At 31.0% G+C, this 16,015-nt stretch overlaps 1 protein-coding gene across 1 annotated transcript; it reads right to left on the minus strand.

Annotated features, from left to right (window-relative positions):
* Positions 1 to 674: 674 nt before the first annotated feature.
* Positions 675 to 8,174, minus strand: LOC107441748 (uncharacterized). The gene is made up of 4 exons (XM_016055112.5): positions 8,019 to 8,174; positions 6,972 to 7,115; positions 1,851 to 1,967; positions 675 to 855 (listed from the first exon to the last, which is right to left on the minus strand). The coding sequence occupies exons 1-4, from the start codon at positions 8,073 to 8,075 to the stop codon at positions 799 to 801; spliced, it is 375 nt and encodes a 124-aa protein (XP_015910598.3). The 5' UTR covers positions 8,076 to 8,174; the 3' UTR covers positions 675 to 798.
* Between the last annotated feature and the right edge of the window lie 7,841 nt (positions 8,175 to 16,015).

Genomic DNA, 16,015 nt, shown 5'->3' on the forward strand with positions numbered 1-16,015 from the left:
CAGTTTTTGTGAGTTCCTTTAAAGTTTATTAATGGTGCACTTAAGAGAAAAATAAAATAAAATTGTTCAAAACTTTTTTTAATAAATTTAAAAAAAGTAGGAATTTGTTCCAAGTTTTCAGATTCAGAATGCATATTATTTTTACTTAGGATTTCTCATCAAAATGTTCTAACGTAAAGTGCTCGACTTCGCGTGGAGGTCGTCGGGCTATCGAAGCGGGGGTGCCATCTTCTCTGTAGGGATCAAAATTGTCATGGCATGTCTTTGGATCATTCTCACAGGATGCATCTCAGACAGTCCAATAGCCCATTGTGCAGCTCTAGTGCGACGTAAATGAACTACATCAATTCACAATAAATATTTTTATATAACATGAAAAGAAAATGATCAGAAACTATTTCGCTTTGTTATCGGACAGACTGATACATATGAAGTAATTATAAATTAACAGAGAAGATTTCAGAAATCTTTGACTCCTAACAGCATAAAACTAATAATTGTTGTAACGGTATTTACCTCTATAATACTTATTTATCTCTTAAAATTAGGTTAAAGTTTCAGAAATACAATAATTAAATGTTTGGACTTAGTCCCCGTATTAAGATTGGAGCAAACTTGAATACTTCTTGACATGCTCTAAACGTTCCAACGTTGTAACGAGTAAACGAGTAAAATTAAAAGAAAATATTTTTATTTGTCATTTTTAATTTTAAAATCACTTAAAAGCGATAAGCTGTGTCAGCAGAGAAATAACACTCATTCATAAGAAATATAACAAAATTAAAGCAGTCTGAAGATCTAAAATAATTTTTTCGATGCTAATTCCTTAGGATCACATTTTCCTTGCTTGCATTTCTGAAAAGGAAAAAAGGAAAATTAAGTTAGCTCTAAAGATATAAAATTAAAAATTAAAGTCAATTAAATGAAATTTACAACTAATACAAATTAAACGTCAGTTTTTAATGCCTGTTTTAAGCTGTTTTTATTGTTTGTTTTGTTTTAAGAACCACTTTTTCTTTATTGAAGTCAATTAAAATGCTCCTCCCAAAATACTCTGGTAAACAATGCCGCCTCAACTCCTGTTGCCCTAGTGAACTTGCCTTCTTTTGTTTTGCCTCTCTTATTTTTGCTCCAGATTTCAAAATTACAAATCAAAATTACACAGACTTAATACTATGTTCGATGCAGTAAACTCCACACATAATTACCACTTTTAGGTGATGTTTATAGAATCCAAGAATGAAGTCAAAAAGTAGCGGCAAATTCTTATTTAAACAAAGAAAAACAAAAATCTGACAAATCAACTGCTGTAAAAGACGAGACCGAAAAAATGAAAATATTTTTGATTACCGGATGAAACAGAGAGGACTTGAAAAACAATTATTAGAAACTTTCAACTCCAACTTTCCTTCGGCAATCAAACAAGTTTTGATCTTTTTAATCCCATCTTCTTAATGGGGATTCGATAGTGCTATAGTTTCTTCCTAGCTAAAATTTCAATTTGCTACTCCTTATAGTTTATTTATTTTATTTCAGTTTTAGAAAAAATTCTAAATGCATGTATTAAAAGTGGTTTTTAAAAATATGGTTAGAAGAACCAAGGGTACTTACAGATATTCAATATGAGAACCAGAACCGGTAATCATGTTCTCACATTGACTACCGGTAAAACGTTACAAAAATCTTAAATGGTTTCTGAGTATAGTGAAAGTTACCTTTCTACTGAATTGGAAACTGGATTTTTTATAGCTTTTGAAACTAAGGAAATTATGAAATATGACGCCTAATACAGCGTAACTTAAATTCTGACAATTGCCGGGAAATTCTTTAAAAAAAAAATATGGTCTTACCCCTGTTGGCATCGCTCCACCAATATCACAACATAATGTTCCATCTGGTGTCATCAGCTCGTCCTTTTCTTCATTTTCTTTATACCAACATTGAACATAACAAGTATGGTGTATTTTCTAAGAAAAAAAAATTGCGTATTCAACTTTCTTGTAAAAAACAAAGCAACGTGAATATATGCAGGCCTTGTTTGAGTGTTTTAACTTCAATTTTGTCCATTTTGTGATCAAAAAAGAAAAGGAAACCCCTTCTAAACAATTAACACCACTGCAAACAATTTTAGTGTATCTCAACGCTAAAAATGGTGGCAAATACTTTACATCAAAGTGATGTTCTTTCACATTACTTGGTGCAAGGTAGCCGTCACCATTTTTGTTATTCAAGAGCACTAAAATTTATAATAACAGAAAGATAAAATACTCATAATAGTTACTTAAACTATTTTTACAATACAATATAAAATATCATTAATTTAGAATGCATATATACACTAATGCTTAAAATAAAAATGGTCTATAAATTACTCATATGCGCGGCACAAAGAACGGAGAACTCGAACTAGGCTTAACAGAATGGCAAAGGACAGAAATTATATACTATAAAATCATTTAATACTCAGCCATCCGAAAATTGAAATATAATTATCCTGATTACGCAACTTAAAACATACACACATACACACATATTCTAATGGTGAATTTTTGTTTCTGTTGATTAATATCAGCAAAGAAAACAACAACAAACTGTCACCAGCTCTCTCTGGATTGCAAATTAGAGTTTACAAATAACAGTTGTTAAGTTCATTCAATTTAAACTGTTTAAACTTAAATTACGCTCTTTGAATCGTGTATGATCTCTTGATTTGGTGTTAATCTAGAATAAAATGCTCCTTCACTCAATTGTTTGGGTTGTTCAACGTCATATTACGAGAGAGTGACGTGGAACAACAATGAACAATGACGTAGAACAACGTCATTATTACACTTCAAATTTACAGTGTAATAAGTGTATGGTACTTCTGTAGCGAAACGAACTAGCAACGCCACCTAGCGAGAATCTAGAAGAAAACTCAGAGACAGTGAGAGAGAGTAAACGAACGATTTGAAAAGCCTGCCATGCAGATCTCCCCTTTGTTACTTCTTCTTATTTAGTTTTGTTTATGTTGTGTCCGTGAATTTGTCATGTGGATATTTAGTCATATTGTTTAAAATAAAATAATATATGCCACCAGTGCCTTTTATTCCCCTCTATGCACAACATCGCCACACTTCCTATTTTGCATGATTTATGTTTCACACTGTTCGGCAGCACCGGCAGTAGAAATAAGCTACAGTTGTGCTAATTTAAAAATAGGATAAAGATAGCTTGTGTGAATATGAAAATGAGACTTCCATATAAAGTAGTGAAGTAGATGGAATATAGTCTGTCTATGGGTAGAACTCCTCTCACCATTCGTCTGGAGTAATGGCGGAGACTATAGTTACTGGGCTTAACTATTTCATGCAGGGCTGTTGGATAAATATTTAAAACAGGTTTTAGCTCGGACCAGCGAGAAAAAGATAATCAGGGGAGAGAGAAGCTTCCCTCTTTGAAATTTGCTAATTCTTGTTTCCGCAGCAACAGCCGGCCATAGACTTTGTGGCGAGGGTAGTTCTTTTTATACACAAACTATGGTGGAGTTGAAACGCCATTTAAATAATGTCTTTGAATGATAGTGTATAACAGCATTATAGTTCATTAATGATTTACAATTGTCAAAATCATCATTTTCAAAAATAGATTATTTTCCTATTCTTATAAATTTTTCCCACAAAGCAAAAGAACTAAGAACTTTGTATTGTACAAAGTACTTCCTAAAATTTCAGACAAAAAAAAGTAATGAATCATTATCGAGTTAAATTTAGCTAAGTTAAAAACTTGTTGACGTATTAAAAATAAAAAAAGGAAAAATAATAATAGTCAGTTTGAACATGTCAGCAAGATGGAAGAATTTTATTCCAATTTTTTTTCTTCTTTTTTTTAAAAAACGGGAAATTTTAAGGGCTGTTGTAACCGTGTATTTTATTTTTGTCTGTCTAAAGAATTGGAGTACTCGGACATTGATTAGTCAGAATAAAAAGGAAGAAAGGGAGGTTGTGTTAAATTAGGGTCTCTAGATGGGTTTATTTTACAGTCGGAACTATGTAATTCTAGGGACATTTCTAAATTGAGACAATAATAAAATTTTACTATTGAATATTTAAAAGTTAAAATCAACATACATAAAAAAAGGGAAAGTGTTCAAGCTTTGAGTTTTTAATGTATGCAGTGTACTTTCATAAAGGCAGACTTTTAATCTTTGAAAGAAAAATATTTGACAGAAAAAGAGAAAATAATTGATTGAGACTTTTGTTTAACCAAATTATAGCTTTTTTTCAATCAAATTACAGCCTAATATATCCAGAGTCATCAAATCTTTTTGTTTCAGATGGTTTGGGCATATTTTTGACAACTTTGAGCATACTTTGACTTGGGCGTAACAACTTGAACCCGGTCAAAATCGGAAAATGACATTGTAGGACCCAGTTTTTCATATCAGTTCGGCTGTCATCAGCATAAAATTGATATAAATCATACAATTATTGTTTTCCTATAAATAATTTTGTGTCCGTAATTTAAAGGTATTTACCTGTTGTGTTATTATTACTTCGTTGATTTTGTTTGTTCTCTAAACTTAGAGTTTAAGAGGATTGTTTTTTTTTTAATTATTATTAAAATAACGTAATTCTACATTACATTTGAAGAGTTTGTAGGGAGTATGTTATTGATAATGTCAACCATCATCTATAAAATGGTACCCCCTATAGAATCGAACTAACATGTCTTACATACTAATGAATTGGAATTATATTTTTTTAGTGGCAGATACACTACAGTACTCCCCCACCAGAATTATATCTGTGATATTCTTCGATGAACGGATACCACTAGTTGATTAATTGCTATTTTCTGAGAAACCGAGAGAGCTGTATTAAGATCACCGTACTTTTTTAATACTGAACGTGTGAGCTGTATTAAGTTCACGGTCGTGGTCGCTTTGTGTGTGGCCTTTAGCAGTCGAGTGTATGCGTTGTGAATTGTGTGTGATCGCGTTTCTGTCAAGGTAGGCATGTTCGCATCACATCCATTTATTTCTGGAGGGCGGGTAAAGGTTGACATAGTCGATAACACGCTCTCCACATTGGTGACCCAGACGGGATTTGATCGAGACTGAGAAGCGGCAACGTGAGGAGGACAAGATCGCAAGTCAACTCTTTAATGTGGGGAGTGTGTTATCGACAATGTCAACCTTCATCTATGAAAAAGTACCCCCTATAGCAGGGGTGGCGAACCTTTATACACCAACGTGCCATTTTTTCTAAAAAATTGTATAATTAGGTCATAGACATGCCGTCAAATAATTTTGACTTCGTGATTATTGGGGAAATAATAATACTAAATACTATCATCTACTCTTTATTTACATTAGAAAAAAAAAACATTTTGCCATGTCTTAAAACAACTCAAGGAACATCAGTGTGACTTCTATTTAGATAGATTAGATGATAGATTAGTTGACAAATAACTTATATTAGGTTGTAAGATGTAAGTTTAGGCAGGACGGTTATTATTATTTTTTTTGCTAGTTATCTATTTTATTTTATTTCATAACCGTCGTTGAACAGCCGACCCAATTTCATGGGTTTACGACTACTTACGTTCAACTCCGTAGCCTTGTAATTTTGAACCAATCCAGAAGACAAGGAAACTCCTGGATCAGTACCCCCAGAGGTATTGATTTGTTGTGGGAACATGGTGGACTTTGAGACTCTACAGATTTAACGTGCATCAGTCACCATTTACTACACGGAGAGTCTTCGGCCGGCGAGGATCGAACCCACGACCTCTTGGATATGGGCCCAGCGCCCTACCGACCAGGCTATCCCGGCCCTGCTAGTTATCTATTGTTCTTATTGTAATAACAATTGTGATCGGTGGCGTGCCCAAAATATTGTGTCTCGTGCCATAAATGGCACGCGTGCCAATGGTTCGCCATCCCTGCCCTATAGAATCGAGTTAACATGCCATATATACTAGTGAATTGGAATTATATTTTTGAAGTGGCAGATACATTACAAGTTACATTAAGTTATTTAAATCGGTGTCTGATCTTATTAATCATTTCACAATTATTATTTTTAGGTGCAAATTACATGAATGTGTACATACTATTATGAATTACTGTTTAAGATATTCGTTAAATGATTTAGAACTTAACTTTTAGTTCCATGCACAAAGTGATGAATGCTAAAATTGTATTTAAAATATTTAAGTTCATTTGGTGAGCAAAAATATTAAATTAAAGTTGTAAACTCACCAAATTTGTTACAACAATACACTTTTAATTTAAAATGTTAATTCAAAAAATGATTACTTAGAAAAAGGATTTTTGTCCACTATTTAAATCACTACTTATTAAATATTTTGTCCACTATTGAATTTAATAAAATTTAAATTCCTAGTGCACTTTAGCATCCAAATAGAGTCTCGGAGCTGCCATCTAGTGGGGCAGAAACTAGACGTCCAAATTAACATGACCAACGGTATCTCACCCATTATGGTAGTCCTGAAAGAGTGGATACCACTTCTGGAGAACGCACTAGGTCTGCTCATCAGGAAGACTGATTGTGCAGTTCATTGGAAATTAAAAAAAAAGATTTTAATAATATCATAAAAAGGAAATATTTGGATGTGGGAAGCGGCGGCGCAAGTGCTCTATTTAGTACATTTATTTTTAGTTGCGTAATTAAAGTTGTCTTATGCCAAGAAACAAAACATTATTGTGAAGCAATTATCGGGGGTTGTTGAGCGTCAGCAAACAGGGCTCTCAGCCCCTAGTTATGTATAAAATTCGTGTCAAAACACACGTAATTGAGTATTTACAACTCGAGTAGAAGTGATTTAAATCAGATTTAATTGGATATCTGTTAGCGGCGTCTCGCGTGTGCGTCGTATCTGATTGACTTCAGAATCGACAAATCATACGATTTACCTACGATGAAGTCACTTGTAGACATCAAACTCACACTTCAATATTTATTTACCTTTGAACAATCTTTTATGGTTTTTCCTTTTTCTTCAGCCTTGTCTTCACACATTTTCTTTTCTCGTTTAGTAGGAGTTAGTGGTTGATATTCTCCAACGTCCATCTTGTCATTTTCTTCCCCCGCCTTTATGCAAATTAAGACCTATAAGACAAATTTAAAAATATTAATAAATGAAAAAATAATTTTAAATTGAAACTGCCGAAATGCTTAAGGTAGTTGGAAGTGTTAACTACATTTATGCAACTATGTCGATCGCATTCAAAAAGTAGGTGATAAGATTTTCGACAAAAGAAATTTAAAAAAAAACACAATTTATGCAATCTCTAATCTCTACAGAAGGTCTGTATTTGATAATAAAATAAATTTCCGTTGTTTTCCGATAGCTCTGAGTATTATTTATACCGCCACATTGATCTTTCAGTCAGTAGCTTTTTGACCTATGGAGTGCTTAAATTTAATCTAGAACTCTGTGCTTGGTGCCTATACAAATTACAATTGTTTACTAAATGGTGAAAGCAAAATTTGTCACAACCGAAATTTCGAACATTTTCCATTAAAAAACAAATCAACTGAACCAGAGATTTAAAAAAGAAAATTTAAAACTGAATTTTCAAGTAGAATAATAAGGAGATAATTTTATTTGTGACAGATCTAAAAAGAAAAACATGTAGAGCATAATTTTTGCACTAAACTTTCCGCTGGGCCGAAAATTCTACGGTCTTTTGATTGTGCAGCTACCTACGTTTTTTCTTAAACATGTCTGAATTTTTTTTTCCATTTCAATGCACTAGAAAAACATAGCTGTAATAAGTTTTTTTTAAATCTATTTTATACTGAATAAAATTATGATTAAATTTCTATAGGTTAAAAACAATTGTTAATGTATATGTATGCTTTGCTAAATAAATTTCCCATAAGAGTAGAATTATAAATTGCTAAGATTTTTGGCTGATCATTGTCCACATTTATTAGTTTTATAATAGTATCACATTTTGTCTTTCAGACAAAAAATATTCGAATAAGATAAGATAAAATCTTACTTACAGATACCACTAGGAATAAGATAATCAATCGTCCATTATGTGCTGTCATACTTCCCATAATTTCGAAGACTAATACTTGTAGTACATTCGTATTTTTGAAAATTATGCTATTTATTGTATTTTATTTCGGAAATGTTATTGAAAAATAAGACCAAATCACTCATGCACGACATTTTATTTATTCGTATGCCAGCTGCCTTTAATGGAATATCTACAAAACAATATTTTTCAATTATTAAGGAAAAAAAACAAGTTGTAATTGATAATTTGCGTTTTAAGCTTATAGTTGAAGCAATCAATGTTAAAAGGGGAAAGTAACATTTTTTCGAAAATAAGTTTTTTTGTTTGGTTTGGAATATCTATCACCGATTATCAAATACGGAGTTATTTTCTAGAATGTCGAAAGAAGAAAATCCAACAATTTGGAAGCAATTAAAACAATCTTTCCACAGTTGACACTGTTTCTTTTCTTTCTTTCTTTCTCTCTCTCTCTTTTTCTTCTGTCTTTTCTCCTAAGTTCAGATTTGTAACATACTCCCTCTTAACATTGACCGCTTCATTTGTACAATACAAAAAATAGAAAAACCGAACGTCTTAATAACTTTTGATCTAATGATTAGATTTCCATCTATTAATACCAATCTCAATGTTTCGATGGATTGATATTAAATATGCTAATTAAGAAGCAACAAAATCTATTTTCTCTGAATTAAACATATCGGGAAACTGAGTTATTTTGTGACAAGTGAGGCTATTTTGGATCATTCTCGTTTTCTGGAGTTAATCGCTGGGATCCATTTAACACCAGATTGGAGTATGATCGATATTTTTTTGAAACTTCTTATGCGACTTTCAACAAGGTTGCGTTAAACGTTTAACGCTGCATTTTTATTGGCCGGGAAATCACGTGGTAGGATCCAGTTTTCCCTCATTCATTTCCATATTGTTTTGGTTCTCACTAGCATAAAAATAATAAAAGTCATTAAATTATTGTTTTTCTATAAATATTTTTTTAGTTTGTTTTGATACACATATAATTTAATGGGGTAGTATTTTTTATTTTCAAATTTAGTGCATAACAATTGTAAAAAAAGAGTGAAAACAATCCCACGGACAATGCGACGGATTTAAGGTTATGTCAAGGTACGTCTCTTGTGAATATCAATTGATTGTTAGGTTTTCTCTTTTGAAATTACATTATGACGCATTCACATACATTATTAATGCAAATACATTTTCCAGGGCGAGACGATGAGGCAACCACAAGCACTTCCACTGGTTCAAGAGCTCCACGTGGGAAAAATGCACAATATTACCGTGATTACAGAGCAAGGAAGCGAGCGGAGCAGGAAAAAGAGTCGTTGAATAGAACTAGTGATCCTTCTACGACTGCTGATTTTTCTGCAATTAACGTCGCAGGTTGCGAAGTTTAACTTCTTCCGCGCGGAGGGACTCCACGCACTATTTTTTTTTTAATTTTTTTTTTTTTTTTTTAGAATAGTCCACCCGGTGGCGATTTTTTTAAAATCTCGCCAAGCAAGTTCTGAAATCTCGCCAAGCTAGGTTTCAGGAAGATATTTCAGGAAGATTATTTTGAACGTCCGATAACACCATCAAAATTCTTAAACCTGATTGGTTATTTCATATGTATACCTTCGAAAGCATTTCGTTAGAAAAGAGGTAAAATGGGTTTTTTTTCCGGATGTCTCACAGTTAGAATCATCGTTATTATTTGAATGGCTTATAAATCAAAATTTAATTCTGAAAACGTATGAATGCCCTAAAAGTGAAGAATAAATGAGTTTGATTGAGTGAAAGGATACGGTGGATGGTTTTGAATGGAGATGCTGAAAGCGTGGATTGAATGTGGTTGCGCAGGCGATGTTTGTCGGAGTAAATGTAAGTTATTTTTTATTCTATTGAAAAATATTTCAATAAATTTGTGATAATTATATTTTTTCTTCTTTTTTTTAATAATCAAAATGAAACGCTAATCCCAGTAACAATCGCCAACATGGCGAGATTTCAAAACGTCGCCAAGAGGTGGGCTGTTCTAGGATTTTACCCTTTCTATCAGTTTTAGAGGCAGCATTAAGTTCTAAAACAGCTGTCGTTGTTGTGATAACTTTTACTTACTGATCTACAAAAATGTACATTTGATTTTTTTTCTTCTGCCTGCGAGGAATTTTGTCAAATCTCATCTGAAGTACATATTTACGGTATTATTATCGAAAAATCAAGCTAACATTCAGATTTCTAGTATGATTGAACGTATTTTTAAGAAATCATGTATTATCATGACGTATGAATTAAAACCCTACCTGTGACATTAGGTCACAGCCTAATTTATAAATATCCTTTTTTTTAATCAATAATACTAATTCTTTTAATTTTGTAATACATTCTTTTATTTCATCATCTTTATTTAGCCCCTTAAGCGGTAGCGCAATTTGGACATTCTCCCCCTAAAATTCCTTACCAGCTCCTTAAAGAGCCCCTTTCTTTCGAGAAGTTTCCACCCTTTTTTTTCTGAGAATTCGCAGGGGTTGTCGGCATCTTTCATCTCCGCGTGTATGTTGTGTTTCTCAACCGTAACTTTTAACGCATAATCAATTTTTCGTCTCAACTCGTGATTTTTAGGTAATTTAACTTTAACTTGCACAACATGCACTACAACTTCAATTTTAAGTTTTTGTATCTTATAAAAAGGAAGAGCGCGAAAGACGGAATAGCTTTCGATAATTTGATGTCATATGATTTGCTGCCCTCCGCTTAACGGAGTTTTAACATTTTTTGCTCCCACCTCCCTAAGGTGGAGAAGCTTTTTTTTCTCGAAGATGGCTTCTCTGCGCCATCTTCATTTGATGTTGGGCTTTGTTCGCTGAAAATATCTCACCTATCGCCATGCTGTCCTTTTCATTGTCTCTGATGAATACTTACTAAAGAATTTTCCTGACAAATTGGATTTATGCCTACTAAAGAATTTTCCTGATAAGTCGGTTTTAATGCCTACTAAAGAACTCTCCTGATAAAATCTCCAGTTTTTTTAAAGGATGATCCGCTGACCAACTACCGTCAGGGATGGAAATCCCCCACAGTCATTTTTAACTCCTGTTCCAGTCATCACTAGTTCCACATCCTTGGCATGAGCCATTCCTAAAATGATGTCGTGCCTCAACATGATGATTTGTCTAGTTTGTTTTTCCTCCAATAAAACAATAGTGATTTTTTTTAAAAAAGAACTGGACTGATTCCTTTTTCACTAGCCAAAAAGTTTTTGTTTGTTTCATCCTAAACTCATCTCCGATCCAGGACTGGATATCCTTTTATGGATAAAAAGGTATGTGCTTTGAATATACTTGTTATCTCCTAGAACTGTTTTTGAAGAAGAAGAATTACTATTTTTCTGGGTTAGCCAAACTTCGTAAAATGTACAACTAACTATGTTTCACCCGGCCATTATTTTTTTAGTTTTTCTCTTTCTAAATTGTTATTTTTTTGCAACTTTTTTCATTCTTTCTATACCCAACCTTAACAGGGCATCTGGTGCCGTTCCGCTTTTCGGTTGGTGTATATAGTTTTTAATTATATTTATTTTGACCAGGGAATGTGTATTAATTCAAATTAAATTTTTTTACTATGAGTAAAGTAAGATATTATTATTCAATGTTTAATACATTTAATTTCAATAAATTTCTTTAAGTTTGGAGTAGGAAATGAATTGTTTATTTCAATAGTTTTTGATAGAATAGCCAGATAAACAATAATAAATTATGCAATGTAATCAAATTTTTTAATAGACTTTATATTTTGATTGGTTAATTAATTTCTTGTTTTGGTTATTTACTAATTTGTTTCATACAATAACCAAATAGATAATTTTTTTAAGTTGAGTAAATAATAATTATGTGTCATAATTTCTGTAATTGAATATTACAATTGTTTTATAATAGTGATTAAAAATAACGATTTTGATTAGGATGATTAATATAAATATTTTTGATTAAATAATAAGTAGTAATTGGATAAGGTTTGGTAAATAATTTTTCATATAACAATTTAAAAATAAGATTCCTTTTATTCTAGAAAATTGATGTTTACATAAATGGTTTGAAAATTTTTTTCACAGCAATTGGTTAAAATAAATAATCATTATTTAATATTTGGTAAATGTTATGTGAAATAAAATTTTGCTTCGTATGCTTTTGAAATAGGTCATGTTTAATAATTTAATTGATTATTTTGTTGAAAGGTTATTGAATTGATTTTTAATATGTATTGCCAATGTCTTACTCTCCTATATTGCTAAATTATTAGTGTTCTAATATATTATACTACAATTGATTGGTTTTTGAAAATGTTTGGGTATTTATTTGCACTTTGAAATAATTAATGACAAAATTTTTTTTCTAATGGTTGATATTTCTTGTTTATGCAAGTATATCGTTATATGATTAATTTGTAGGGTTACCTAATTTTTTTAATTGTGTTTTTCTTGATATTTAAATTTATTATATTTAAGTTTATACATTATTTTCATGAGGTTATCAAAAGGTTACAATTAGTAATAATACCTGTGTAATTGATACTTTTATTATTTAAATTTTTTTCTCATTAGATGACCCCAATTCAAACCCGTAATAGAACTTATTCTAATCAAATAATTATGCCTGATAATTTTAACACCATCACTATCTCTAAGGTTTATCCTTATAGTTTAACAAATAATTTTTTTGACAATAATTTTTGTAATTAACTTATTGATATATGTGTGACGAGTGTTATTTGGGCATCGTTGTGTGTGATGCTGGTCATTACATATCCGTGGAACAGCGGGGTCTTGTAGCAGTTGTTATACAATATCAATGACTTTTGCATTTATAAATTTATTTCTTCTAACTTTTTAATGTTTCTAATTTTACTAATTTGCTTTTAATTGAATGAGGTATTCAAAAATGAAAGGTTTTTTTTAATGATGGAGGATGAGCAGTTTAATTTTGGATTTTCTTTTGGTCATTTTTTTCAAAAAATAATTCTCTTTCCAAATTTTTTATTATCTAATGTTCTCAAATTTGGCTCTCTCCCAATTTTTTATTATGTCATGTTCTCAATTTTAGTGAATCAATGTTTTGATGTAAGATTTGCCAAGCTTATATGTTTGAATGCGTTACGATTTTCTTACTGGAGTATCTGATAATTTAATATTTACTTGAATTATTACAAAAAAAAAAAAAAAAAAAAAAAAAATTAAAATATTTGGGATAGTGAATTTCCTGAATCGTGTCTGGTAATACAGATGCATCAAAATTTTTTGGGATTAATTTATTAAACTAATTGGGAAAAATATGTCCCGATTGCTCTGGGTAATACCTGAGCTCAACGATTTTTGCTGGTAAATTAAACCAGAATTTTTTTTCTTCTACTTTTCCCTGGCCATAATAGAGCCAGACGTTAATTATTAATTTTAGTTTCCTGATCAAAAATGAATCAGAAGGTATTCCTGGTCAAAGAAACCAGAAGATCAATTATGATACCCTGGTCAAAGAACCGGATGATATATATGACATATATATATAATAATAATTTTAATTAAATAAATACAAAAAAAAAAAAAAAAAAAAAAAAAAAAAAAGATTCGAGTCAATTATTAGATAATTGAATTGTTTTGATGCTCTGTGAGAAAAATCTTTTGCGTAACCTTTGAATATCCATATGTTAATAATTACTAAAGTACATAACTTTCACAATGTTACCTTCACTGTTAATGTTAAACTAATAATTAAATGTCTTTTGAGGTTAAACATTTTTTTGCTTTGTTTGAGAACATTCTTTCATTTGTGTTGTAATAATATGAAATAATCATCAAAATCTTTCATAATCAATAATACATTGATTAAGTAATCACTAATTTTCTAAACGAACAAATGATACAACGTTGTTCATGTCTAACTGATTGCAATTTTTTTAACAAATATTTCATGTTAATATTTGTATTTTTTTAAATTACGTAAACACATAATTGTAATTAATTAATGACGTCTGATTTTCGAATGCCAATTTTTTTGTTTTTCGACCCTGTAGTTCTGTACAGTATTTTTTTTCCTTTTCTAGTATGTCATAAGTCACTATTATTACATACAAAATTTTTTTTGGATTTTTTTTGCAGAGTGTGAATTCTCTTTGCATAATGTATACAAGTACACCTCATTGTACATCTCAAGGTGTCACAACGGTTGTTATGATTTTTATTGTTTTGTGTTATGTTGTTTTATACAAAATTGTTGATGCTGAGTTTGTTAATTGTATATTGTTCAGCAATTTTTGTTAGGTAATGCTTTTTGTAAGCAATGTGTCAAGGCCTTGTTTTGTGTTTGTTTTGTTTTTAGCAGTTTTTTTTGGTCAAAGTTCTGTGAGTCAATTTGTTGTTTTTTTAAGTGTTAAAATTCCTTGCAGTTTTTGTTAAGTTTAATGTTTTGCCTAGGCTTTTCCTGTTACAACTAGTAAATTTAATTGCAATTTTTTAAATTTTTTTTCAAGTCTAAAATTAATAATGTTAATGCACTTATTGCTCTCACTAATGACTTTGATTTGTTTCAGGTATACAGTTTGATGTGTACTAAATTTTTTTGTCGTTTTAACTCGGATTACTACTTATCAATCTTGTTTGATTGGTTTCAATTTTTTTCTCAAAATTCACTTAATGGATTGATGTACAAAATGTTGTACAAAGTTTTTTTCGTTTAAGCTCGGAGTATTGTCAGTCTACAATGGTAGCCTGATTTTTTTTCGTTTGTTTGCAATTTCTCCATTTTTTTGTTCATACTAATTTCCAGCAAACAAATCAATTTCTTTTCAATTCCTTCTTACAAGGAATAATTTGAGTTAATGTCCTTTACCTCAAAACATTTGCTTTTCCACTATTACTAAGTGAGATTTTCTTTTTTGAATAATCAATTATCCATTTTACCTCCTTAATGTTATTTTATTTGAGGAAGATTTTCTCAGTCTACTTCATGTAGCCTGAATTTTTTTAGACGGGTGTTATTGCACTTATAGGCATTCACATGCATCAAGGCATATGTTGTTCAAGTTTAATTTATAGTACATGTGTTGACGATTCATTGTCAAAATGTTTGTTTTCATGTAGCAAACAATTAAGATTGTTTTGTGTTTTTTTCGTCCATTTATCAAACAATTAACATTGTTTGGCCATCTCACTAATCAAGATGCAGCCATGTAAAGCTGCTTATATGTATGTGTTGTTATGTGTTACTAATTCTTTGTATGTCTTATGTTTGAGGCACAGCTTTTCTCATTTCAGACTCTTACTATCAAAAGTTTTGATATAGATTGTTATGTAAACATCTGACTATTTGTAAGTGGAGTAGTGGTGAACTGGAGTTGCAGGCTGTTAGAACTTAATTTCATTTATAAATTTTTTTGGATTAATATTTTTTGGCAAAAACAAAAAAAAAAAAAATTTTTCTTCAAAAATTTTTTTTCTGCAGTGGGGGGTATAATGTGACATTAGGTCACAGCCTAATTTATAAATATCCTTTTTTTTAATCAATAATACTAATTCTTTTAATTTTGTAATACATTCTTTTATTTCATCATCTTTATTTAGCCCCTTAAGCGGTAGCGCAATTTGGACATTCTCCCCCTAAAATTCCTTACCAGCTCCTTAAAGAGCCCCTTTCTTTCGAGAAGTTTCCACCCTTTTTTTTCTGAGAATTCGCAGGGGTTGTCGGCATCTTTCATCTCCGCGTGTATGTTGTGTTTCTCAACCGTAACTTTTAACGCATAATCAATTTTTCGTCTCAACTCGTGATTTTTAGGTAATTTAACTTTAACTTGCACAACATGCACTACAACTTCAATTTTAAGTTTTTGTATCTTATAAAAAGGAAGAGCGCGAAAGACGGAATAGCTTTCGATAATTTGATGTCATATGATTTGCTGCCCTCCGCTTAACGGAGTTTTAACATTTTTTGCTCC

Source organism: Parasteatoda tepidariorum, chromosome 9 (assembly GCF_982258835.1).
Source record: "Parasteatoda tepidariorum strain Cologne lab strain chromosome 9, Ptep-v5.0, whole genome shotgun sequence".
Lineage (NCBI taxonomy): Eukaryota > Metazoa > Arthropoda > Arachnida > Araneae > Theridiidae > Parasteatoda > Parasteatoda tepidariorum.